This window comes from Pseudopodoces humilis, chromosome 4 (assembly GCF_049639895.1).
Source record: "Pseudopodoces humilis isolate 2021_Gansu_Grassland_sample_001 chromosome 4, ASM4963989v1, whole genome shotgun sequence".
Lineage (NCBI taxonomy): Eukaryota > Metazoa > Chordata > Aves > Passeriformes > Paridae > Pseudopodoces > Pseudopodoces humilis.
This window is the reverse complement of record NC_142203.1, coordinates 32699891-32724241: the sequence shown is the minus strand read 5'-3', so window position 1 is coordinate 32724241 and position 24351 is coordinate 32699891. Positions and strand designations below refer to the sequence as shown.

The following is a 24351-nucleotide window of genomic DNA, read 5'->3' as shown; positions in this document are numbered from 1 at the left end:
TACTTGGATTCCTTCTTACTCAATGTTTGTTATAACCTTTTCTTAACCGATGTTTTTCTGAGGTCTGAGTATATTTATATTCACAAATATATGCAGTTTGTAACACCTTTGTCACCTTAACAAAGAACTTTCTGGTGATTTCCTGCTTTCAGGAGTTGGTTGTTCTTCTTAGGCTGGGTTTCTGCTTCCTCAGAGTAGCTTAAATGAAAGAAGATTGCTTTGAAAGTATTGTGTTCTCTTGGTATGTGAAAATTAAGCCATTGTAATGAAGTTTAGGGAATTCAAAACCATCTGTCTAATACACATCCGTTTCTATAACCCTACAGGGTAGCTATATGATAATGCTGGCATAGCCGAGTATTTATTAGATTATGTTGTGATACGTTGCCCTATAGTAAACTTGCTTGGCTTCTGTAGTGGTGAAAAATCTGTGGAGAGAAATGTTGAAGATTGAAAATAAGAGGGAAGGAGTTGTAGCAAAAAGCTTTTAAAATGCCTGGTTTTCTTTTCAGAACTGGCTAGTGAAATTAAAGATGAATGAGATGCAGCAGTTCCTGTCAAAAGCAGTTGAGATTTTACAGTAAATTTATTTAGAGACCTTGTTCTCACCTCCATGAGAGTACAACAGATGTGTGCTCTTTTATACAGATGTTCTTAATGCTCATGGTCTTTATTCAACAGCTTAAGCATACACAGGAAAAATGAAAGAACACTGGAAGATGGCTGTTGGTGGAGTCATTCAAAGAACAAGTCATAATTATGGCAATAGTAGTGGTAATGTTTGCCTGCTTTGTTAACTGTATTTTGGTTTAACAAACAAAACCCACCAGGCAAAAACTGAAGTCGGGGGAAAAAAAATCCAAAACCAAAGAGAAACCTCAGCACCTGTTCTCACAATACTGTTGTGGATACGGTATGAAGACCAGCCCTTCTCTGCCAAATGTGCACTGCCTGGGTGGGATGGTCTCAGCTTGATACTTAGCAAATAAGGGCAGTTTCATTCTGATTCCTCTGCTGGGATGAGTGTCAAGCAGGCAAATAATATTCCTGTATGATTTGACTCTACTGTCTGTGACAGAATCAGCATGAAAAAATACTAATTTTCAAGACCTTGCAAATTGATTTTGAGAACCCTAGCTCTGGTTTTCATAGATTTCTGAAATTCATAAAGTAAAAGATAACTAAATGAATGTCTGCACTTCAGTAAGTTTTCTGAATTTATTGAATACACTGGTATCCAGGTGTTCGTGAATACCGAAATGTGATTTTAAAGCACAAGAACCAATAGCTAATGATTTACTTGATACAAGTTCTATTTCTTGTAATACTTAGAAAGTTGGGTTTTTCCTTGCTTTGTCGTTTCAGATTTGTCCAATATGTGCAGCATTACCTGGAGGGGATCCGAATCACGTAACAGATGACTTTGCAGCTCATCTTACACTGGAACACAGAGCTCCTAGAGATTTAATATCCTTTCCAATTTGAGGCAAAGAGGCTAGACTGTTTTACATAGTAGTCATGGTGACTTGGTTTGATTTTTATAGTGAAAGGGTCATATTCTGGAGTTCCTGGAACTTAGGTTGCTAAAGATATGTATGTCAAAAATAAAAACGTTCATCTGCTCATTTAAAAAAATGCGGTTGTCAGACTGTGCACAGACTGGTAGGTATACTTGAGAGTGTTTTTTGCTCTAACAGCAGAAACATTTAAAGGATTTTGACATAGTGAGGTTTTTTCCTACTTGTACTATGTTTTATCCTGCCTCGTAATTACTCTCAGTGCTTCATGTTTCATGTGTGAAGATTCACTGCTGTATATATTTATGACATCAAGATGACTCAAGCATAGCTGCTTGTAACAAAAGATTGTAAACTTACTTAACTACTTTTAACACAATCTTATAATAACGTAGTTTTGTAGTGTTACTGACATTTTGTAATACAACTCAGAAAAATTTCAGATTTTCTGGGAAATCAGATGTTGTCCTTCAGTTACCTTAGCAGCCAGTTATGGACATTTATCTATGCTTGATGGCTGAAGAGCTGGAACGATTGGGACTTTTTCATCCTTGTTATTGGATTATTTCAAATATAGGAATATTTCAAGTACAGAAATACCTCAAAACACTTTAATTGCAATTGGGAAAGTTACCCCAGAGTCCTGTGTCTCTGAAAAATCCCCAGATACTGTCCTGTTCCAACATGTTTAGTTATGAAAAGCTTGCCAAACTACATAGGGTCACTAGTCCATCTAATTTAGCAGCTCATCTCCAGCAGCATCCAGAATTTGCATGCTCAGAAGTGCAAGATGCTCTTGTACTAAGCAAAGTGTGTTCTGTGCTGGGGAGGTTTTCCTCTTACACTCTAGATGTTAAGTTTTACACTGTAGCATAACTAACAGTTTTGAAAGAAGCAAATGTTCTGTAAAGTCTTCTCGTAATGGCTAGAAGCTCTCACTTGCCATGGGAAGTCAAGCAATTCCTTTCAGTCTTAAGTTCTTTATCACCATGACATCACAAGTTTCTGCCTCCTAACTGTGATTTATGAAAAGTACATTGGATGCTACCCTTACACAGAAATTGATACCATATGAGTGGTAACCATACTACTATAAAAATGAAAAACATAGGAGATGGAGATCTAAGCTAAATTATAGTAACACTAAAATAAAATATTAAAGCCTATGCTATTTCATTTTTCACCAGTGAGTCTTGCTAGTGATTGATTTTTAAGAAGCCGCATCTGGACTGTTTTGGAAGAATGAATGTTAACAAATTTGTGACAAAAATAATCTTTAAATTTGTTGATTTACTTCAGAATTTATATGAGACTCTGTTGAAAAAATGGCACAAAATACAAGCTTCTGAGAGCAGGAAGTGGGAGAAAATTAAAGGCATCATTGTCCTTCTGGAATTGGTGATATTTCTTGGGCTGTAGGAAGAAAGGTGAAACAAAAGGGTGTGCTGGATGTGCTGAATACTCGAGAAATCTGCAGTTTCGTAGGGACTGAAGTGATGAAATTTCTTGGATAAAAGCATGAAGTATAGAAGTCAAAAGGAAGTTGGTAATTATTCTGATGGGAAAAATAACTGTTGCAGTAAACATTTTTATTGTATTTGATATTTAATGTAAGAATTGGAAAGGGAGAACTGAAATCTGCCTCAATAGTAAACTTGGCTGAACATGGATTTGAGTGGGTTTTATAGAAAAAATTGATTTAAAAAAAAAAGGTTACCAGGTCAGTAAGTCTGACCTCTAGCATAGCTGCAGTGTACCTTAGCTTTGCTTCAGAAATTGAATTGTTAATTCATTAACAGTTGTTAATGAATCAATGTTAATTCAGATGTTATGAATCAAAGTGTACTGTGCTCAGTACACCTGAGTATTTGACCCATGGAATGTCCTTTAATGGTCGTTTAACACTCAATGCCAAACAGTTCTGATTTCTTAACTTCTTGTCTACGATGAATCCAGTGGCGTTCGGCATGTACGTAGGATGTTCCACCCAGGCCGGGGTTTGGGAGGGCCCCGTGCTCGTAGATCAAACATGCACTTTACTACCAGTTCCCCTGGTGGGCTTTCGTCTTCTCAGAGTTCGTATTCTCCAAGCAATAGAGAAGCCATGGATCCTATAGCTGGTAAGAGCTATAACCAGAAATTTTACCCCACTCTCCTCCTTCCACAGAGGAAGGAGAATGCAAGATGATAGGAGTTGCCCTGCCCTGTGTTGGTGTGAAGCTGCATGTACAGGCATGACATCCCACAGAGCAGCTGAAGAGGGAAAGGGTGTTCTTACTGTGAACATCAGAAAATGGGCTGTGTTTTTAGGATTCCCTGAAATAACTTGTTTGTTCTATTTTTAGCTTTTGATGTGTAAATAACCTTTTTTTACAAGGAAGAATAAATAGAGACTGAAGACAGTTCTGAAAACAAATACAGTTTGGTCTAGGGGGATATCTAAACATCTTAATGCCATGGTCTTTGACCATACCAATATGTCAGGAAAGCCTCAGAATGTCTGCCACACATCCACCTTCGCTTTAGATGCAAAGGAGACACAGTGCTCCAACTGGAGCTTGCTACTATCAAGCTGTGACTTCAGGGGGAGGTAGCCAGCCATCTGGCTTAATGAGGCATTGCCCCTGGAAGGGGAGCTGTGGATCCACAGCCTTCCTTAATCATGATTCCCTTTGCCTGCCTTCGGCCGGCTCTGGTGCTCTGCTGGCCTGGTGTGACCTGATGTAACTCATTAAATTAGCTATGAAGAAGTAGCCCATCAAAAGAGAAAAAAACGAGAAGTCACAGGTGAGTTTGTTCCAAGAGGAGGGAGGAGGTTCTTGAAGCTTCCAGTGCAGGACATCCTCTTTCTTTTGCCAGGGCAGCTGCCTCAGCTCATTTAAAATATGAGGTGACTGCTGAAGTTTGTTTTCAGCATTTCAGGACCTTCCCACTTAGCAGAATTGAATGTGGGATAAAATGTTATTCTTCTGCATCTATTCTCTTTTGGTGGAAGATGTGTTTCTGCATTTACAGCAGACTGAGCTAGGTGTCTGTCTTGTTTCAGGACTGTTTTGAGTTCACACCTCTTTCCAAAATACTGCTTCCCTATATTCCAAGCTTTAGCTTACAGCGAGAATAAATATATCTTAATCTTGCCAGTGAGTTTAACATATATGCCTTCTTACTGGCGTAATTGATAGGAAAGACCACAATAATTTTTCTATTTGAAGTTTATAGCATCAGTTACTTTGCTTAAACGTTTTTTCCCTCCCTGTGGCATTCTCTAGTAATTAAAGTTTACTTAATTTTGGTGCTGCTCAGTGTTGGTGAAAATTACTTGACCTCTCTAGTTCATATTTTGCTTTGTTCCTTCAAAAACAGCTTGCTTTAGAATGATTGTTTTGTTAATGCAATGGAAGAAAAACTGTCATGACTTTTGTAATGCAGAGTAACTTTGTAATGTGGAGGAGAGGGGCAGGAGCCAGGAGTGTCCTCTGCAGACTTCCTCTGCCATTGCATCAACTGCAGCAGCTCTCTGAGATAAGAAGTACCTCCTGCACAGGGTATCAGAGATTCTGCAGTGATGCACTGAGCAGTAACTCACTGCTATTAATTATTTTAAAAAAATCTTTGTGGATAAAATTTGCAAGGAGCATTCCATCCTTCTGAGTTGGGAGACTTAAAGGGGGTTTTCAGTTGCTAGGCCTTCTCCATGCTTGTGGCAGAAATAAGAATTCATACAGAATGCTTTTGATGTGAAGCAGTGATTTGATATGTTTTCTTAACTAAATTTCTTTTATTAAATGTTTGAAGCAATGGTACAGTATTTCTCTCTTTGCTGCAGCACAGCTTCCCTCTGGGATAATTGGGAAGATGAAGCTTGTGTTTTGAGGAAGCACTTGTTGAAAGGGAAAAAAAGTAACCATATAAAGCCAAAATAAAGTTTCTTAGTCAGTGGCTATCTTGACTTCAAGTTTCAGAATGGCTGCGGAGCACAACTTCTGCCAGGCTGCCTGTAGATTGGCTCTCCTGTTATTGTTGAGACTTTAAAGCTCGTCTTGTTATTTGGACTAAATCTACATCAATTAGTCTTAATCTCGATGAGCATTAAGCTTCACAGTCTTCTGTGAGGATTTGTGGGCTTTGATGTTAGTTGAAAAAAACTGAATTGATGCAACTGGAATTCAGGGTGTGTTTATTCTACTGTGTAATGCTCTTTTAATATCTTAAGTCATAGAAGCTTTCTCTTCTCTGGCAGAGCTTTTATCCCAGCTATCAGGTGTGAGGCGTTCTGCAGGAGGACAGCTCAACTCCTCTGGCCCTTCTGCTTCTCAATTACAGCAGCTGCAGATGCAACTGCAGCTGGAACGACAACATGCACAGGCAGCAAGACAGCAACTGGAGACTGCACGCAATGCAACCAGACGCACCAACACGATCAATGTCAACACCACTATGACACAATCTACAACAACAACCAACACATCTAACACAGAAAACAGTCAGCAGACTATCCAGAATTCCCAGTTCCTTCTGACAAGGTAATTTGTTCTGTGCATTTAGTTGTATTTACCTCTTATAAATGTACCTTGGTTCTAGCAGAGATAGAGAGCTTGATGAAGCTTATATGTTTAGAGTCAGGTATTTAGGATGGCATTAATTAAAAGAGTACTTACCTAGTTTAGAAATTATAGTTGGACCCCAGGATTATTTAAAAGAGGATTCACCTCCTGTGTCACCTCATTTCTTCTATAACACTGATCATGGACCTGACATAAAAATATTTTCCACATCTCCCTTGCCACACCGTCTGCAAGCATACTTTTGTTTGTCTGGTCTTGTGAAAGAGTGTGGTAATTTTAACAGCTCCTGTGCCCGAATTTGAATCAAATCCATTTTTATCTAAGTTCAAAATAATAATGCCGTGTGATGCCTTTCAGTCACAGGTTCACTTGAGAACCAAAGCACCCACAAGTGTCACAGACTGTAACTTTCAGAGTTGGAGTAAGCAAATCCCTTGCCGCTATCAGGACATGCATTGTACCTTAGGAGAAGTGGAATTACTTTCTGTAATCCATGCATAGGCTTTATACATGCAGTGATGTGTTTTGTGGCCAGTGCAAACTTAGAAGTTGATGTGGAAACAAAGGAGGCATATAATTGCACATCCAGGAGATGGCACCAGCCCTCCCTAAGAGACTCCTTGAATAGCAGGAAACCTCATGAACAGTTTTTGATGTTCTTTTGATGTTGGGCTCTGCTGTGAATGCTGTTGCAGCAGCAGGGAAGGGGTGGGTTGTTAAATGCATGCCTGTTGTACTGAAGCACTGGATGTGTTGAAGGGCAGGTAAGTCTATCCTGAAGGAGCAGTTTCTGAGCACATCTCAGCCTGTCGGTGGTGTCCCCAGTGAAATGAGCTTTCAGCAACTCTGTCTTCTCTTCCCTTGCTGCTGCACAGGTTGAATGATCCGAAGATGTCAGAAGCAGAGCGTCAGTCAATGGAGAGCGAACGGGCAGACTGCAGCCTGTTTGTTCAGGAGCTTCTACTGTCCACCTTGATGCAGGAAGAAAGTTCCTCCTCAGATGAGGATGAGCGGGGGGAGATTGCAGATTTTGGTGCTATGGGCTGTGTAGATATTATGCCTCTAGATGTTGCTTTAGAAAACCTAAATTTAAAAGAGAGTAATAAAGGAAATGAGCCTCCTCCACCTCCTCTTTGATGACATCCCACTTTGCAGACAATGTCCTCTGTGCTGTATTTGCCAATGAAAGTGGACAACAACTATCTTGGGTTTGTTTTGGTGATTGTAATTTCAGGTCTGTCACTCTTGTTACATTGTGTACATTCAAAAGAAAGAGAGAAAAGATATATATGATAATCATTTCCACTTAACTAATTTTTACTTCTAGCAGGTAAATGTAGGTTGCAGAGCAGAATGCTCTGTGTCCTGTACCTTGACATGCAAAAGGCTCTCCTAATACTCCACATTCAAACTGAAGAGGAAAAAAAATGAAAAATCTCTAATGAAGCTGCTGTGTGTATTTATGAATATTAATGAATAAAAACTGCTTGGATGGTTTACCTTAACTACTGCATGACGTTTTTTGCAGCGTGCATGAGTTTTAGTGACCTTGTCATTTAAAAACTTAAATACAAGGAGTAATTCTATAAAACACAAAGCTTTCCCATTATTCAAAGGTTAGGTGATGAAAAAGGTTAGTGCTGAGTAGCAGTTTGTGGCCACAAAGTAGCTTTTTAATAATATGTGACAGAATTACATCTTCATGTGCTGTTTCTGCACAGGATGGAAACTCTGCAGTGGGATACATTGTCCAGACCGGGGTGTGGCATTTTGCTGAATGTGACCATTATCTTGCCCTCTCAGCTGTCACCTCAATGTGGAGTTAAACTTCATTTTATGCATCTGTAGGAGACAAAACAGTAAGGCCACTGCTGGAAGCTACTGCAAGAGGGGCTTTTGTGTACCCTAGAATCAAATGATGTTCACTTTTGTTTCAAGTTTTTCTTTGTTGTGGTTGTTAAAATTTTTTAATTGTTAAATATGTTTTATTCAGGTGTAGACAATTCATATATTCACTGTGTTCCTTTAAAAAAAAAAAGTTAACCTAGATCCTATTGTCTTAGTTTAAAAGCCTTTCACAGCCTCAGTCATATTTTGAGTTATTTATGTATTTGCTTGATAGTTTGCAGAGACCTGGCAGTATCAGGAGAGCTTGAGGATTTGGATTCCCAGACTGTCAATATATTACAAGAAATTCTTAATGCTGACTTTAGCACCTTTTATTTATTGTTTCTTTCAGTTATTTTTTGCTGATATAAAAAAAAATTGGAAAAAAGCCTTTTAGTTGAATCATGCCACCTACATGCCTATACTGTTAATTCAGCTGGTTTGGAAGAAAAAAGAGTTTGGTGTTCTTGTGCATAGAAATTTATAATAGCCCTAAAGCAAGGACAGAAGGGGTATATTTGGTCTTAGTTTTGGTTTTCTTTCTTTTTTTTTTTTTCTTTTAGTGGGTTTGGTTTTTGGTTGTTGTTTGGGATTTTTGGTTGGTTGGGTTTTTTTGGTAGGATTTTTTTGAATGTAAAGTTAGATTATAAAAACAAAAGTGCACACAGCTTCTGATGAAAATTTAAACTAGGCTTATATCATAATGATGTCTTTCCAGATCTCTCACCTCACCCCCTCTCTCTTTCTCTGTATCCTCTCATCTTAGCAGCATTGTAGAGTAAATGTAATGACGTGGACACCATGTGGTGTTCTCTACAGAACTGTTATATGTATGCTAATCCAAAATAACAGCAGGACAAAAACAACCCCATGGCCTGAAGTTTAAGTTCCTTCCTCTCTTTTTTTTTTTTTTTTTTTTTTAAATCATCACATCTTGATTGTTTTCACATAGAGCAGCATTAGCTTTGTTTGGGGTTTTTTTTTCTCTCTTTTTTTTTTTTTTTTTTTTTTTTTTTTTTAAGTCTCTGCAACAGAAAACTTTACATGCAGCCTCTGGTTACCCTGAGAGTTACCCCCCACTAGGGGACTTTTTTTATTGATTGTTGAAGACTTTCAAAAATTTTTCAAGCTGTAGTTTTTCAAACACATCTTCTGCACATTACAATAAGACACACGGTTCAATAAAGCATTTTCAAGACTGTTGTTCAGTTGATTCTCTTTGGCTTTAATGTATTTTCCAGACAGTTTTGTTCCAGAAATTGCTGCATCTGCCTTTAATTCTAAGAGTATCATCCAACACAAACTCAGTTTGTGTAGACATCCTGGGTGGTTTATATAAATATCTTTTGAAACCAAATGCTTTGCAGGTAATGAAGTACGTAATCCTAAACTCTTCACAGGTAGGTGAATTGAAGGCTCCATAGACCAAGGTGCATTTAAAACAGGCTCTTCTCAGTGTACTCTTGTTTTGTATTGGTTAAGGCTGGTCTCTTACATTGCCCAAATTCCAGACACCACCACACTTGACTGGAATGGGTGCAAAGTAATGCTATGCTGGTTTGTTTAGAGGCTGAATACATGCTGGCTTGGATTTAAAAGTTCTTGGAAAAGTATCCTTGGGCATCATGTTAACTTGTACAAGTCTTCAGTGGTTTGGGAGGATGTTTGACCTTTTTTTTTATTATTATTTAGGAATGGAAAGAACATGAAATGGCTACTAGGAAGGTGTTCCAGTAGTCTGCCAAAGTCCTATTTGCAATGGAGTGTTTTTCCTTATTAGAGGAAGCTTTGCCAAGGTAGTATTTTGGGGATATTTCCAGAACATTTATTTTCAGGGTGCATTGGGCTGCAATGGCTACAGCCTGCTTCAGTTTGAAGGGGAATCCCATAGGCGGTTACTGCCTTTTCCATGTGAGAAAGGGAAAAAAAAATCACCCTAAGACCACATCCCAACACTCAGTGTGGACAACCGCCTTCCTAGAACAGGACCCTTAGTGCTCTGCACTTGCACAGTTCTGGGAGTGCAGGGACACCTGTGACTGAGTGGTCAAGGTCATATGAAGAAACACTTCCAACAGTATCAGCAAAAGAAGTTTTTCACAAATTTGTGAAGGCATTACTTCAGTTCTAGGGCGAGTTTTACTCTGTTACCACACAGATAAAGCACACAAAGGAGAACTGGATTAGAATCGGTCTGGAGTGCCACACAACACAGACTGGGGATGCAAAGGGTGAGGATGGAGAACGTTAGGGTGCAGAGGGGGAAGGGACACCCCCTACACTGAGTCACAAGGTTCACATTGGACCCCTTGCCAAACCTACCCTTGGAATTGCTCAGTGATTTATGTCTCAAGGATTTGGCAGCACTTAATCATTGACTGATTTAACTCTTACAGAATGGCTCTGTAAGGTTCTCCAATACCACAAGAGTAACTAAATTTTGAATCTACATTGATGATACACTTGCCACAAAGTGTTGAAGGTTGACAAAGCCATGTCTATATTCAAATATTCGTGTGTGTGCATGCCTACAAAGCACCTCTTGAAAGCTGCCCTGGAGTTGGGTGAAATTCACACACTGGATGCCTTTGCATCTATCAGTGGGCAAAGGCTTCAGCCTCAAGGAGGGGGTACCAGCCCAGGCCCCACTGACAGTTTTTGACAAAACTCCTCTGGGTTCCCAAACCTGTGGGTTGATGAGCACCCAGAGGCACATCCTGCTCCAAGGGAGGTGCTGGCACAGCCTCTGGGGACCTGGGACCTCAGAGGGCCTCCCGTGGGACCCCATTCAGAGTGTGGTGAGATGCTCGCTTTAGTCTCCCATCCTGGACTCAATCCAGGTCAGTAATCTTCCTCAAAAGTCCAGTAACGATGTTGTTTCACTCCAGCTGTGATTCAGACAAAAACCAAGTTTCCAAGGCTATTCATTTGAAAATAAGTTTGTTGGGCAACAAATTCCTGGGAACAGGGAGTGTTACCGAGAAGCTCAAGGAGACCATAACTGTGCACATGCAGGGTGAAGACATGCCCCACCACAGCCAGGTCAGAGTTGATGTGCTGTGTGTGCATTCTGTGTGCTCTGTGTGCATGCTCTGTGTGTGATGTGTGCGCTCTGTGTGCACTGTGTGTGTGTGTGCTCTGTGTAAGTTACTGTGTGTGTATGCGTGCTCTGTGTGTGTGTGTGCTCCGTGTGTGTTTGTGTGTGAGCTCTGTGCTCTATGTGTGTGTTAGTGTGTGTGTATGTGTGCTCTGTGTGTGTGTGCTGTGTGTGTTCTCTGTGTGTGTGGGTGCCTGTGTGTGTGCTCTGTGTGTGTGTGCTGTGTGTGTGTGTGCTGTGTATGTACTCTGTGCTCTGTGTGTGCTGTCCTGTCAGCTGTACACCCGTTATCACTGATTGTGCTCCCCAGCCTGCTGTGTCCTTTGCTGCGTGGGCAGCTCGGACACTGCCAGGTTCCATTCTGCTGAGGGCTGCCTCAGAGCCGTTGTTGGGACTGGGGCAGACAGGAAGCTATACCCATATATCCCATTCCAGTATTTTGTATTTTAAAGTAGTTGGGAAAATGTGGAAACACTGGAGTCCCTGGAAAGCTTTTTAGAATATCAGTGTGATCTTTCTGTAACTTCTGCTTTAATAAGAGGCCTGGTTGGTTTTTGGAACCTCTCTTATGTCTGTGTCAAATAAAAAGAACAGCTCTTGTACATGTAATACAGTGAAAACACATCCACCTCGTGTTTTCCTTATGACTGCCTTGATCAATTCCCTGGCATTGGGGTTTGGGGGAATTTCCATTCTTTGCCCTTTGCTCAGCTTGGGCTTCCATCTTGGCATGGAGTTGTGGTCCCTGTTAAGTTTGTGGGCAGCACAGTCTGGTGCAGAATCCGAACATCCAGATGTGTGCACAGCTGCAGCTTTGAGACATTTGACTGTTGTGGAGGACTAAAGGCCATTTCCTGCTACCAACAGGAAGTCCCAGGAGGCAGAAAGGCTCCACTGCCTCTTGGGACTCTCAGCCCTAAACCAGGGAAGCAGTGTGTGCGTTCACTGTGTAAAGGTTTTCTAGTTACATCACTTAATCTTCTTTTCCCTGCCACAGCTGACCTTCACGTCTGGTCAGCCTGTTTTGCCACATGGGTACTTTGCTGTTTTGGGGCTGTTCACTTGTTTTAGCTCCCAAGGAAGAGCAAAGTGTCTTGAGACAAGCCAGTAGGCATAAGGATTTATTTGCAGTGTTTATTAACATGCACAGTATATAGGTGCTCTAAAGTTATCTGTGGACAAAAAGAGTAGAAAAGGGAAATTGTAGCAGGGAATGGTGCAGCCTCTGGAGTGTTTCCACCACACTTTTTAACTTGGTACTGGCTGCCACCTCCTGCAACATCTAATACAACAAAATCACACTTGTGGGAGGGTGGTAAAAGGAGGGCCCTGCAGCTGTGTGTGTGTGGAGGAGGGGTACCACTGGAAGAGAATCCACAGAGCTGCATCCTCCATGCTAGGCCAGCACCTGTGGAGGGGCAGTGTGAAGCAGGGAGCCAGGGGCACAATCCCCCAACACCATGTGGAGCACAAATCATGGCCTTGAAAGAGTTGTCACTGAGCACAGCAGAGAGTGGGCCATGGAGGCCAGCATGAGGGATACCAACGTGGGTCTCAGCTGAGAAAGGAAAAAGATGTATAGCAAAAGTTAGGAGAGGGTAGGAGTGAGGCAAACAAAGGGACAGGGAATAATCAGAGGCATGCCAAATCATGCCAAAGATGGAGTGACAGGTGGGACTGAGGAGGGCAGAGGACCACAGTGAATCACAAGCAGCTAGAAGTGAGGCTCTGGCAGCTTTTCTGCTTCCACCGTCGACTGCCTGTGGTGCAGGAGGAAACTGGCCACCACCTCTAGGGCTCTCCACTCTTCCCAGACAGCAAACACTTCAGCCCTATCAGGCTGGCAGCGCTGCCACCAGGGCACCCTCCCCTTTCTGATCCTATTCCTTTTACAGAGCAGCCCCTGAAAGGCTGTGCCAGGGTCTTTGCGCGTCACTCTAAACCTCAGCACCACACACAACACTCATGGGCTCAGTATCTCCTCGAGGCTGTTGCCTTCTCTTACACAAAGATCAGCATTTTCCCGTTCTGAGACCAACCCAGGCCTCCTCCTTCCCCAGATGCCAGAGCTGCTCATCAGTGCAGGATGGAAGGACAGTTGTTTCTGTCCACATTAGAAGTGTCTCTTTTCCCCACCATTTGTGACATCTGTTTTGAAGCTTCCAATGGCAAGGGGAAATTTTCTTACTTCGGTCATTTAGCCTTGACCCTTGGAGAAGCAAACCATGGCATGCACCTCAAGCAGCAGGATGGGATGTGTCCCAGCAGAAGCGAGGATGTTGTGCTTTCTGATGCACTGGTGCTGCCCACCCGCCACTCACCCTCCTCTGCAGAGCCCCAGGAAATGCAGTTCACAACCAAGTACCAAATAAAGAAGAGACAAGCATTTACATTTTATATAAGCGTTTATTTACAACTTGTTTAACAACTGTACATTCTTCTATCACCTTGGAAGCATTAGTGTATTTGACTGGGAAAAAATATTAAACTTTTTGATTCCAATTATCATTAATGAGGTTTTTTTTGTCTATATACAGGTATGTATATTAATATTGCTACCATAACAATCTGGTAGTTACACGATTTGCAGATGAACTGAAATGGGAAATTAATGTTTTGACACTCTAAGAATTCATTCTTTTACAGAAAATATATCACTGGCAACTTCACAAACAGTTATTACTTTGATAATTGATCAACATTTAATTGAGGACTGTCAAACAAGCTGCTATTAAGAAGGTAAGAGAGTTTTCTATGCAGCACAAATGAAGTTAGTATATCAGAGACATGCTGGAGATCAGCTCTAAGTTGAGAGCTCACAACCACTTCATGATAGAGATGCCAGGCTAATCTAATTAAAGTACCCAGCTCCTTGACTAGCTCCACCTGGCATCTCTGTTGCATTAGTAAACTCAAAGAACTTTTGTCAAGCTAAACACACTTACATACAAATGTCATCAAGGCTCAAGAACAACTGATACTTAGTCTCTAATCTGCACAGACCACTTAGAAAAATGAGGTACTGCTCGGCATCACTTTGGGACGCCTGTGGAGGCAGGTGCACAAAAAAAGCAATCCCCTCCTGCCCAGCACAGTGCCCTGATTTTAGGGATCCTGCACCCAGCCTGGCTTGGAGCAGGGTGTGGTCCCAGCCGAAGCAGCACTTGCAAATGAAAAACATACCATGCCTTTAACACCCAACTAAAAGAAGTTTTCCTAAGTAAGGCTTGCCCTGACACACAACAAGGGATCAATGGCTAGGATCTGGAAAGACACAAATCCTTCAGCTCTCTGCTGGACTCAGTCTGATGAAATGATGCTGCCTCTACTGCACAAGTATTTGACTCTTTATGACCAAACCCCAGATCCTGGCTGCAGGTCACGTCAGACTTCACTGCCCCTGGCCCTGGTGGACCAGGAAAGACATATATCCCCATCTGAAGCCTTTACGGACAGCTGTCAGCCAGAGCACCTGGTAGCCACAGTACCTGATACAGTATCCAGAAGGGAAAACACCACAGTTCTCACTGGGATCCTAGTTTTAGCCTTCACTCTGCTGCCTGGCCTGCTTGGAGCCCATTTCTACCTGCCCATCCCTTTGCCAGGCAGCACAGACCACCCCGCCCTGGTGGGGCACACGTTTGTCCTTTCTCCATGCCATTCTGCACAAGGCCACGGACACCGTGGGATCAGGATCCCTGAGGACTGGACACAAGCGGGCGTCTCTGCGTACGAGGTGTGGCTCTGTCAGAGCCCACCCAACGGGCCAGGGACGAGGCAGGCACTGTGTGTGTGACCAGAAGAGACTGCAGAGACAAGAGGACACAACGCTTCCTCAGCGTGGGGGTGCCCCCATGGCAAACAAGGCTGGAGGTTCTTCTACTGCCCAAATAAGCAAAACTATTCCTGGAAGCAGCAGAGTTCATATCAATATTTCTGCCAGGATTAAGATCCAGGTGAGCAAGAATGGAGTTTCTCTAGAACTGGATTTAAATCAAACCGCTTAAGGTACTCAGCATTCAGACTTTTCAGTTTTTCCAGCAAATCCTATGGCTTGAAAGCCCCTTTCCCTGTTTGTTATGTACTAATTCCTATACAATAAACCTCTTAACTTACAATACTACAGCACTCCCTCGTCTTCTGAATCTTGCCAGTACTGGATGTCCAATACAAAACAAAGATACAGTAGTACAAATGTGCAGATATTTAGGAATATTAAATAAGCAGCTTTTTAAATTAATATAGGCAGTACAAAGCATTTTGAGTTACGCTGTCTACATATGGCAAATCTTATAGCTAAACTTCAAAATACAAAGAAACAGCCAAGCTAGTGCAATTGGAAATTAAATAGCTAAGACTGTGACAAGAGAAAGAAAAAAAGAAAGTAAAAAAACAGTACAGGTGAAAGATAAACAATCCAAATCATAAACTGGCAAGGACAGTCTGCATAATACTGAAAGTGTAGATGACTTTCGTACTTATCTCCATTCATGGTCTTTCCTCAGATTGTTTTAACAATTGTACACAGACTGGAAAAAAAAGTTTCTGAAAGAAACCAACAACACAGCTCAAATGTAGAGAGAAAAATACAACAGCCACAAACTACTGTGTATATATACATATTAAGGAAGCAGGCAGTGCCTGTGAACAAAATACCACCCTGTAGTTTGCCTGGCTCGGAGATTATCAGATGAAACTTGCTTGGTTTTCTATGGAAGATGGGATCGCCAAGCAGCAATTCATTAGGCATTTCTCCTGGTAAAACACCTCCTTCGCTTTACTTAATTTCTTTAAAGATTCAAAGTGGATCCTTTAAGGGTGCAGGTGCTTTGAAATTTGAACAGTAACCAAAAGGACTTTTTTAGGAATTCATTAAGACCAGATTTTTATAGTTCGGTATATGAAAATGTTGCAGGAAGTCTGTATGTTAATACTGTTAATCAGAATTAAATAAAGTGGACAGGCGGAAGTAAGATGGAGAGCTGACAGTGCTCTGTCAGTTGCAGAACGCCTCCTGTTGAGTTGTGAGTACAGGATTTCCTCTCTTCTAGCCTCATAGGAGACTTTTTGTGAAGAGAAAGAGTAAGTGGAAGTGGGAAATGGGAAAGCCACTCCCCAGGATGGTAAGCTTCTCTGCAAGTAGATCCCCCTTTGAAACCAGATGGCCATGAGTCTTAAGTGTAGAACTGGTTAAGTTTTGGTTATGCAGTCTGGACAGAAAAGCAAGTCATGCACTGAACAGTCCCTGTTATAATAATGCTGCAGGTCATGCAACCACATCACTGCAAATAAAAGAATAAAGAAGAAAGTTAAAAAGCAGATAACATATTACTGTTGAAAAAAAAACCCAACAAAACAAACAGAGAACAGAACAGGTCCTTTTAAAAGCAGTTTAGTAAGGCCACCTCTACTTAAGAGTTGTGCAAATTCACAGAGAAAATACCTTTGCCAAGCAACTGTTCAAATTAACAGGAAGGTTACAGGCCAGTAGTTGGAAAAAGCAACAAAATAGCCTTGGTCAATATCTAAGTTTAGCTGTAATTAAACTTCACACACTTCTGAGTAAAATTCTTCAGGGAACCATTCTTTAACTAATAAAGCCATGGAAAATAAGTTTACACAGCAATGAGCAATTCTCAGGCATTCATGCTGTCTGTGAGTGTAATTGGTAAAGCAAGGTAATGTGAAAGGTGCCCACCCAATTCTGCATGTGTTTACATGCTAAAAGATAATCAGAGTCACAACGACTGTCTTGAAATCTTGGGCACCACTAAAGGCATTTAAATTTCATCAGATCTCATCCTGTGCATGAGGCTCAACATCACTGCCCCACTGCACTGGCAAGTTCTACCCCTTGCATGAAAATACAGGTTTGAATTGCCAGAAAATGATACGTGTTCTTGTTAAAGTAAGCTGAGTCGGAGTCACCAAGCAGTAAAGAGAGCACCCCACTGCTGCAGAAGGGAATCTAAGTTCGCAAGAGAATCGGAGAGGTTGGCACACTTCTCCATCGTCACTGATGCACCCTTTTTCCTGGCCAGTGTAACTGGAATGGAATGCCTTACTGACACAGCTACGGTGCTTCCACTTTGCCCAGGTAACACAGATGTCCCTACACAGCACTGGCACAGCACTAAATGGGCATTTTTGTTTTCATATTGCAAAGAGCAACTTGGCTTCACCAGACTGAAATTAGAGCCTGTTTCCCCACTTCCTTCTCCCCTGTATTGCACTGGTCAAAATTCATTCTAAGAACGCTTCTTGTGATGGGGCAATCCAGGTTAAATAGATAAAAAAGAGTATTTATGCTACAAGTCCTGTAGCTTACATATCCCTCTTTTTTCCTTCTCATTCACCCACCCAGAATACTAACTAACCATAACTGAAAACTACACAGAAACACATATCAAATGGAATAAAAAATTTAACACATTCAAAATATTCAAAGACCTTGAGGGTGTATATTTTGAGCAATCATTGTCTTTTAAGCTTGCTTGGCACTGCTTGGTGCATAAGGTTACACAGTTCAGGATTAATATGAAGATCACTGTAGTTATTCTATAAAAATTCTATAAAAAATAAAAAGTTAAAGCTACATAAGCATGTACCTATTCTACTGTGTACAAATGAATATAATCCTTTAGTCTCACCTGGCTATTGCTTAGCTCAAACTTATTATTTAGTAGCACTTGAAGTGTCCTTCAAGTGTATGTTGGACATACATAGAAGAGACACTTCAGGCTTCTATTTGAGTCAATAGTACTTTTGAAAGGTCTTGTAAACTCAGGACACTATTATCTTTCAAGTATGTAAAAATTCATCTGTTAGTGCCCTTTCATGACTAGAAATTCTTATCATGTTCTAAAAATAGCTGTCTGTCAATTTCTCTATTTTAAAGCCACCTGCTGAGGCAGCAACACATAGAGAGATGCAAGATGTGAGGGTAAACTGACTGAGCATAACCTGTCACTGCATCTGCAGCATCTTTAGAAAGACACAGTTTATGCAGCTGACAGTATGTCTAAGGAGTGACAAAGAGAATACAAAGCAGATTATAAATTTTAAAAATGGTGGCCTTATAATGTAATGCTTATAATTATTTCAAGACATTACTGATACTGCTAAACAAAAGCTTAAAGTCTCTTTCAAAACCACTGATGCCTCCAAGAAAGAAGTTTACTCTCCAGCTTACTAACCTTTTGTGGCTGTGAACAATAACCTCTACTTCACAATATTTTAAATTATATAACTGATGTTATATTCAAATTCGAATCAAAAGTCTGATGGTCTTATTACAACTATTTTATAACTTTATAAATACTACACCACTGGGGATTTTCTCTTAAAATTCCATCCACTTTCATGATCAGGCTAACAACATGAGCGTGCTAACAGTAATTACTGGACTTTGTTAGCTCTCTTCTCTTCAAGTTAGGTATAATCATTAGGGATTCAATTTCCATTTCCAGAATATACTACTCTATACCTGTGGAAATACTTGCTTTTGCAGTATTTCAGATCTATGCCATGCTACAATAGTCAGCAGTCCTTCAAAGTGCTGACAAACAATTGAAACAAACACGTTCCTCTTTCTGAAATCACTGCATCTGATCACAAAGGACCTCTCTAATGCAAAGCAATTAATAAAATCAGCACAAGAAAGGAAAGGCTGCCCAAATGACCTGTATTTCCCTCTGCTAGGAGTATTTTTCATGTTGTATGAATCATTCTCTGAGACCCATAGCAGCAAGACATAGCTGCAAGAAATTTTTTATCTGCCAAATGCAATCTATTTTCAGCCTGGAAATGACACCATATGCAAAGGGGACAGAAGGATATGCAATTTTCCAAACGACTTTACATGCACAGCAAACAGCAGCAGAGCAAACTCATGATTTGCCACCAGAGCCAAATGATGCAGAAATACATTTCAGGATACTCCTGCACTACCTTGGCAAGGCCCAAAGGTGAAGGTAGAATCTGGACCACAGAAAAGCTGACAGCAAGACCATCCCCAGCAGATGAGGACTTCAAGTACAGCAGTCAGCACAAGTTCCTACTGATCCACTGACTACAATCTGACATCAGGACAATCTGTCTGGGAAGCTGTGGCTAAACTGTCAGGTGCTGTTTCAATGCCCCATGGGACGGTATGATTTGTCAAGTTTCCTTGACAAGCCCCCCAATCAACATTCATTCATTGCCTAATTCAGTGAGCTAATGCATTTTAAAAATAAACTTTATGTCCCAACATGTCAATGAATACACAAAAATAAAATCAAAGAAAAACAGAGGACGAAGCTAGCTAAGTCCTCAGCATCACCAAATGGTACAATGGAGCTGGCATCACAGTCAAAATTTACAGGGTTTCACTGTACCAGATACAAGAAGTCTGAGGTTGCAGTGGCTGAGTAAGGTTACAGAAGTAAGGCAATCCAATCAGCCATGTCAGGACATATTTTTGATTCCTTAGGAGTGACAAACTGGAGGCATGGCTAGGATCCTACCTAGAATATGACATTCACTCCAAAAACCTCACCACTTGGAAGTACAGCCTGATAAATCCATTTAGCTGTTTATTTATGCAATGCCAGGTGAGGAAAATGCCTGCTAAATTTGGTTAGGAGATACTGAAGTTTATCAACACTATCTTACTGCAAAACACAGAGTTCACATTCTACCTAAAACACATGTGCAAAATCAGCATAGCATAGCTGAGTGCAAAAATACCTCCCTCATCAATCCTTGCAAAAAGTCAATATGTTGGGCACAAATAAAAAAATTTCTATACAGTAAGTAAAACTGAAATACTGCTTTACTTTATAGGAAAAAGGAAAGCAAGCCACATTCAGCATAGTCTTTCTCCAAGCCACTAACAAGAAGAAAATCTGTTAAGTGTATAGTCTCATATACTAGAGACAGGAAAAGCAAAAGCTACTTGCACATGTCAAAATACCAAAGACTTTAAAATTGCCAAAAAACTTTTAAATTTTCTTGACAGCTTACACATACCACTTACTATTTGAGATCATAATAAAGCAGTAATAGGAATAGTCATTGTTAATTCTTTCATACATATATAAAAATGTCAGCGCTCCTTACAGAACAAAGAGCCACAAAACACTTGCAGAAGCATTACTGCTAACACGAGTGACACTTCAACAGGACAAGATTGCCGTTTGATTTCTTCCAAACAGAATGAAAGGCATCTTGTAGCCATTACATATTTATTTCATTTTGCAATATACAAGGTTGTATATTCTGGACATGTATTTACCTTTGCACTGTGGGTGGAACACACAACCTTTAAATCAGAGTACTTCAGTTTTCAAAGCACTTAGAAAATGCATGTTATGATCTGGTTAGGTGTTGCTATCAAGAAAACAGGGAACTTGAATTTTTTTTTTTTTTCTGTAATGTCTGATCAGATATGCTAAAAAACTCAACCCTCCACAGAAGTACGTGAACTGGACTGCACATCTGAACACATCCTTTTAGGTCAGAAACTAAGCTTCAGCTCTAAACAATGAAAATATTTATCTATTTATCTGTTATCTTTTATTGGCATCAATTAAAATCTGTCAGAAAGATTATTCTGGGCAGATCCTCAGCACAGTGCCCTGCAAGTACTCTCATGAACACCTCAACTGTTTTATCTCTGACCTGGAGAACCTCTTTTCTTTAAGCTCAGTTGTAAGGTTTTTTTCTGTAGTGAACTGGACAGGATATAGCATTGGCTTAGTAATTGCCACTGCAGTTTTGATGTAAACAGTCTTTCTTGCCTCAGGGGAAAAAAGTATTCCCAAAAATACATTCTCTGAACTATCTAATGTACTAACAGAATTCTGTTCCATAGATTGGGGCTTTTGCTTATATTTTTTTTTATTACTCAATGTAAGACAAATAGGGAACACACACTGGTAGCTCCCCTACATATGTGTTTATTGTTCCTTTCCCTGGAGTCACAGTCTGAGCTCCCTCTTTTTCTTAATACACACTGCTTACAAAGATACACAAGCAAGTGAAATAACGAAGCTGACCCCTCTGAATAAAGAAGCCATTGCTGTGAAAGAGAAGGTTTAATGTTCAGCTCTTGCATTCATCCACACACAAAGATTAAGAATGGATGTATGCAGAAAATTAAAGTAGTAAAGCAGTGAAGAAGAAAGAATTGGACTCCTCTTAATTACTAAAAGAAGACATAAAAAATAACTTACTAGAATCTGACAGCAACTGAGAATATATCTGTAAGAGTGCAGTACATTTTTAGGTTTTTATATTCAATATTAATTCTGGGAAATACCAGAATTTCTGCAAGTTTGTAAATTCTCTAAGATAAAATGATTGTTCACTTGCCTAAGAAGCAAGAGTAAAACTCATATTCAGTATGAGTCTTGTGCTGATCTTTGATGCTATATAATCATGCTATCTGTTTTTGAAAACAACTACAGAAAACACTTCAGTGTCTTATCTTCATGGAAAAAGGAAAGACAGAATCACAAAGAACAGAAAAGCTAACAACCAAGAACTAAAAGAAACTATGAGAGAGACAAGAAAGTAAAAGCGTAAGACAAAGCTTCCAACCAGCATCTGTTCATCTCCTAACTCTCAGCCTGTCATCAAAACTTTGGAGGCAAAACAGTAAAACAAATACTAACATCATAAAAGCAATTACTTTAATTCTAGCATGCTGATTGTGTTCAAGTTATTTTAGAACTGCACCTAATTAAGAGCAAGAAGTAATTAAATTACTAGACAAAATTAAGAGATAATACTTCCCATTAAGCTTCCATCCCTTTCTTGCACAAATAGCCCTTGGCAGTTTAGTAACAGAAAAAGTTAGCTAGATTAAAATTAAAATAAAAATGGAGCTTTCGGTATTCTTAGGCTCTGGGTGATATAAAATGCTGTAACCTCAAATAGGAACATCGAATTCCCTCAGAGGAATGGTCTTGCTCCTGTTCACACATAGCATGTGGTAAAGAGTTCTTCAAATTATTAAAATCCATTGCACAAGGTAAGTAAAAGATATCCCAGACAAACTGTAATTGTCTAGATAATTACAGATAGCCTTTTGTATACAGAGCATTTTGTATCTCAGTGAGAGACAACAGATTGAGTATATCACCTTACTGAACTACAGAAATTATCCACAACTTCCTCTGCATTGTTATCTTTCTGCACATAAGAAACTTGAAATATCTCATCTAATTTTTGCAAGCACAGCCCGAATCAGTAATACACTGCATAAGTGCAGAAAATTTTTAAAAAAACGTTTTTTCCCTAATGTGAGGATTAAAAGACAAAACTATATGTAGAATTCAGTATCTGTTCTCTGGGAAGTGGGGGTCTTGGGGGTGTGGGGTGGTGGTGTAACTGCAGCTGAAAATATTTTTCAGACACGTAACTGAAAGCATTTCTTAGCCTGGATTAAAACAGATGATGCACTTGAGGATAGAACAACAGTACCTAAAAATGTCATTCACCTGTTCATTACCCTTTAATCTAGGTGTGCCTGTTTTAATTATCCACTGCTCATTCTACTCAAGTTGTGAATTGAAACAGACATTCAGATGACTGATAAATGCTAGTATCTTTTCTCTAAAGGGATTTATGGAAAAATAAACATCTCCACTTAAAAGGGCATTAAAATCAGGTGAAAGAATGAATTTATAAACCAACTACATGTGCATTAGAGTCCAAACACCCTCTAAATAAAAACCTAAATTTAAAGCCAGCCTCTAAATTTGAAACTGAATCACAATAAGACGCATGAATATGAAACTTCCAGCCAATACTCAGGTTCTCCGTGTCCATCAACTCTTTGACAAAAATGACAGGGAATGCATAGAACTAGTCAGGGAAAAAGCACAATTTTGTAAGAACAGAACCTAAATAAGAGAAGCCTCCATCCACTGATCAACAAGAAGGTGTTACAACTATTAATCAGCTATATACTAAAAAGGCAGTACAACAAATCACAGCCTGTTTCCAACAAAGTCAGCAATAAACTCACCTGAAGGCACTGATACCATTAGTAAGGCAACAGATAAAATTATACCCTGAATCAATATAGTAAAAGCAAGTCTTGTAGTAGGGATGACCACTGGAATACATTAACAATATTAACTGGGGCCTTGATCCATTACGTATTGTTCATCCACAATCATAAAATTTTAGAACAAATGTCCTTTTTAAATGGATGATAGAGTAGCAGGTTAGCACATGCTAAATACTTCTCCAACTTTTTAGAATATGTATTTAGGCATACACTTGACAAAGAAGAGTGGAATAAACCATTTGAAAATATTAATTTCTACCAGCAAAAGAGGTAAAACCAGTTGATAAAGAAAAACCTGGAAAAATATCATCCTGCTTCCCTAAATGCCAAGAATAAGAGCAAACTTTGCACTTAGGAGATTAAAAAAAACCCCCAATCTTTCTTTTTGCATTGGTGATTTTTTTAGTATGAAATATATTTCACAATAATATTATAATCCAACTTTGCATTTCTGTAATGAGATTTCAGCATTTTTCTGAATCAACAGGAGATGAAAAGCTAATTCCCTTTGAACAGAAACAGTCTTATAAAGCATAAAGCCTTACAGGCACCAAAGTACCAACTGTGACAGGATATCTCCACTGTCACATGATCCACATGAGGTTTTTTGTAACAGACCAGGCTTCATATAAATAAGACTGTTATTATACAGCACTCCCCTAGATATTTTCAAAGTTTTGGCACATTCAGAAAATGCAGAGAGAAATGAACTCCAAAAAATATAAGCAAAGGGCATTACAGAGCAATAAGAAGACATAATAAAACCTTTTCCTGAACTGTAAAATAATAGCAGTAACAAGGGAGAAAGAGAAAGGATGCTGGTTTATTTTCCTTGAATGTTGTCACTTGCAATAGAAGTGGCCTGGATCACAGGGCAGTTTTCTTTCTAAGGCCAAGGCTTCTCTACCTTGCTGTTGCTGGCTGGACATGACCAGGATAAGATCTCCTTGTGCTCGTGGCTTGCCTTTGTCTAGCCAGGAAGGACTGTCCTGAGCCTGTACTAGCCAGTCTGTCTTCTGCTGCTTTTTTATGCAGAGTCATCCCCTATGGACAGAGATAATTTCTCAGTCAATACCAACATAAAACACTGAACAATTTTATTCATTTACATTTTATTCATTATTTCTGTCTTCACACTAACGAAACTATTTTGAATTCCATGCGCAAAGCATCATATTTTCAAGGACAAAGGTAAATAAGATATTCTTCCTAGTACTTTGTGTG

The 24351-nt window shown here is 39.9% G+C and overlaps 2 protein-coding genes across 6 annotated transcripts in view; one reads left to right on the top strand and one right to left on the bottom strand.

The window, feature by feature from the left end:
• Positions 1-7587, top strand: part of LOC102110995 (E3 ubiquitin-protein ligase KCMF1) — a 42462-nt gene extending 34875 nt beyond the window's left edge. For both annotated transcript variants that reach the window (XM_005530925.3, XM_014259668.2), the window contains exons 4-7: positions 1366-1467; positions 3463-3637; positions 5758-6040; positions 6958-7587. In XM_005530925.3, coding sequence (XP_005530982.2) covers positions 1366-1467; positions 3463-3637; positions 5758-6040; positions 6958-7219 — 822 coding nt within the window. In that variant the 3' untranslated portion in view covers positions 7220-7587. The remainder of the gene's footprint in view (positions 1-1365; positions 1468-3462; positions 3638-5757; positions 6041-6957) is intronic.
• A 5865-nt stretch (positions 7588-13452) lies between these two features.
• Positions 13453-24351, bottom strand: part of HOOK3 (hook microtubule tethering protein 3) — a 93736-nt gene continuing 82837 nt past the window's right edge. For 3 of the 4 annotated variants that reach the window (XM_014259651.2, XM_014259653.2, XM_014259654.2), the window contains 2 exons: positions 24035-24171; positions 13453-16348 (listed from right to left, as the gene is read on the bottom strand). In XM_014259651.2, coding sequence (XP_014115126.1) covers positions 16333-16348; positions 24035-24171 — 153 coding nt within the window. In that variant the 3' untranslated portion in view covers positions 13453-16332. Of the gene's footprint in view, positions 24172-24351 lie in introns of all 4 variants that reach the window. The other variant, XM_005530923.3, reaches the window with a different exon arrangement.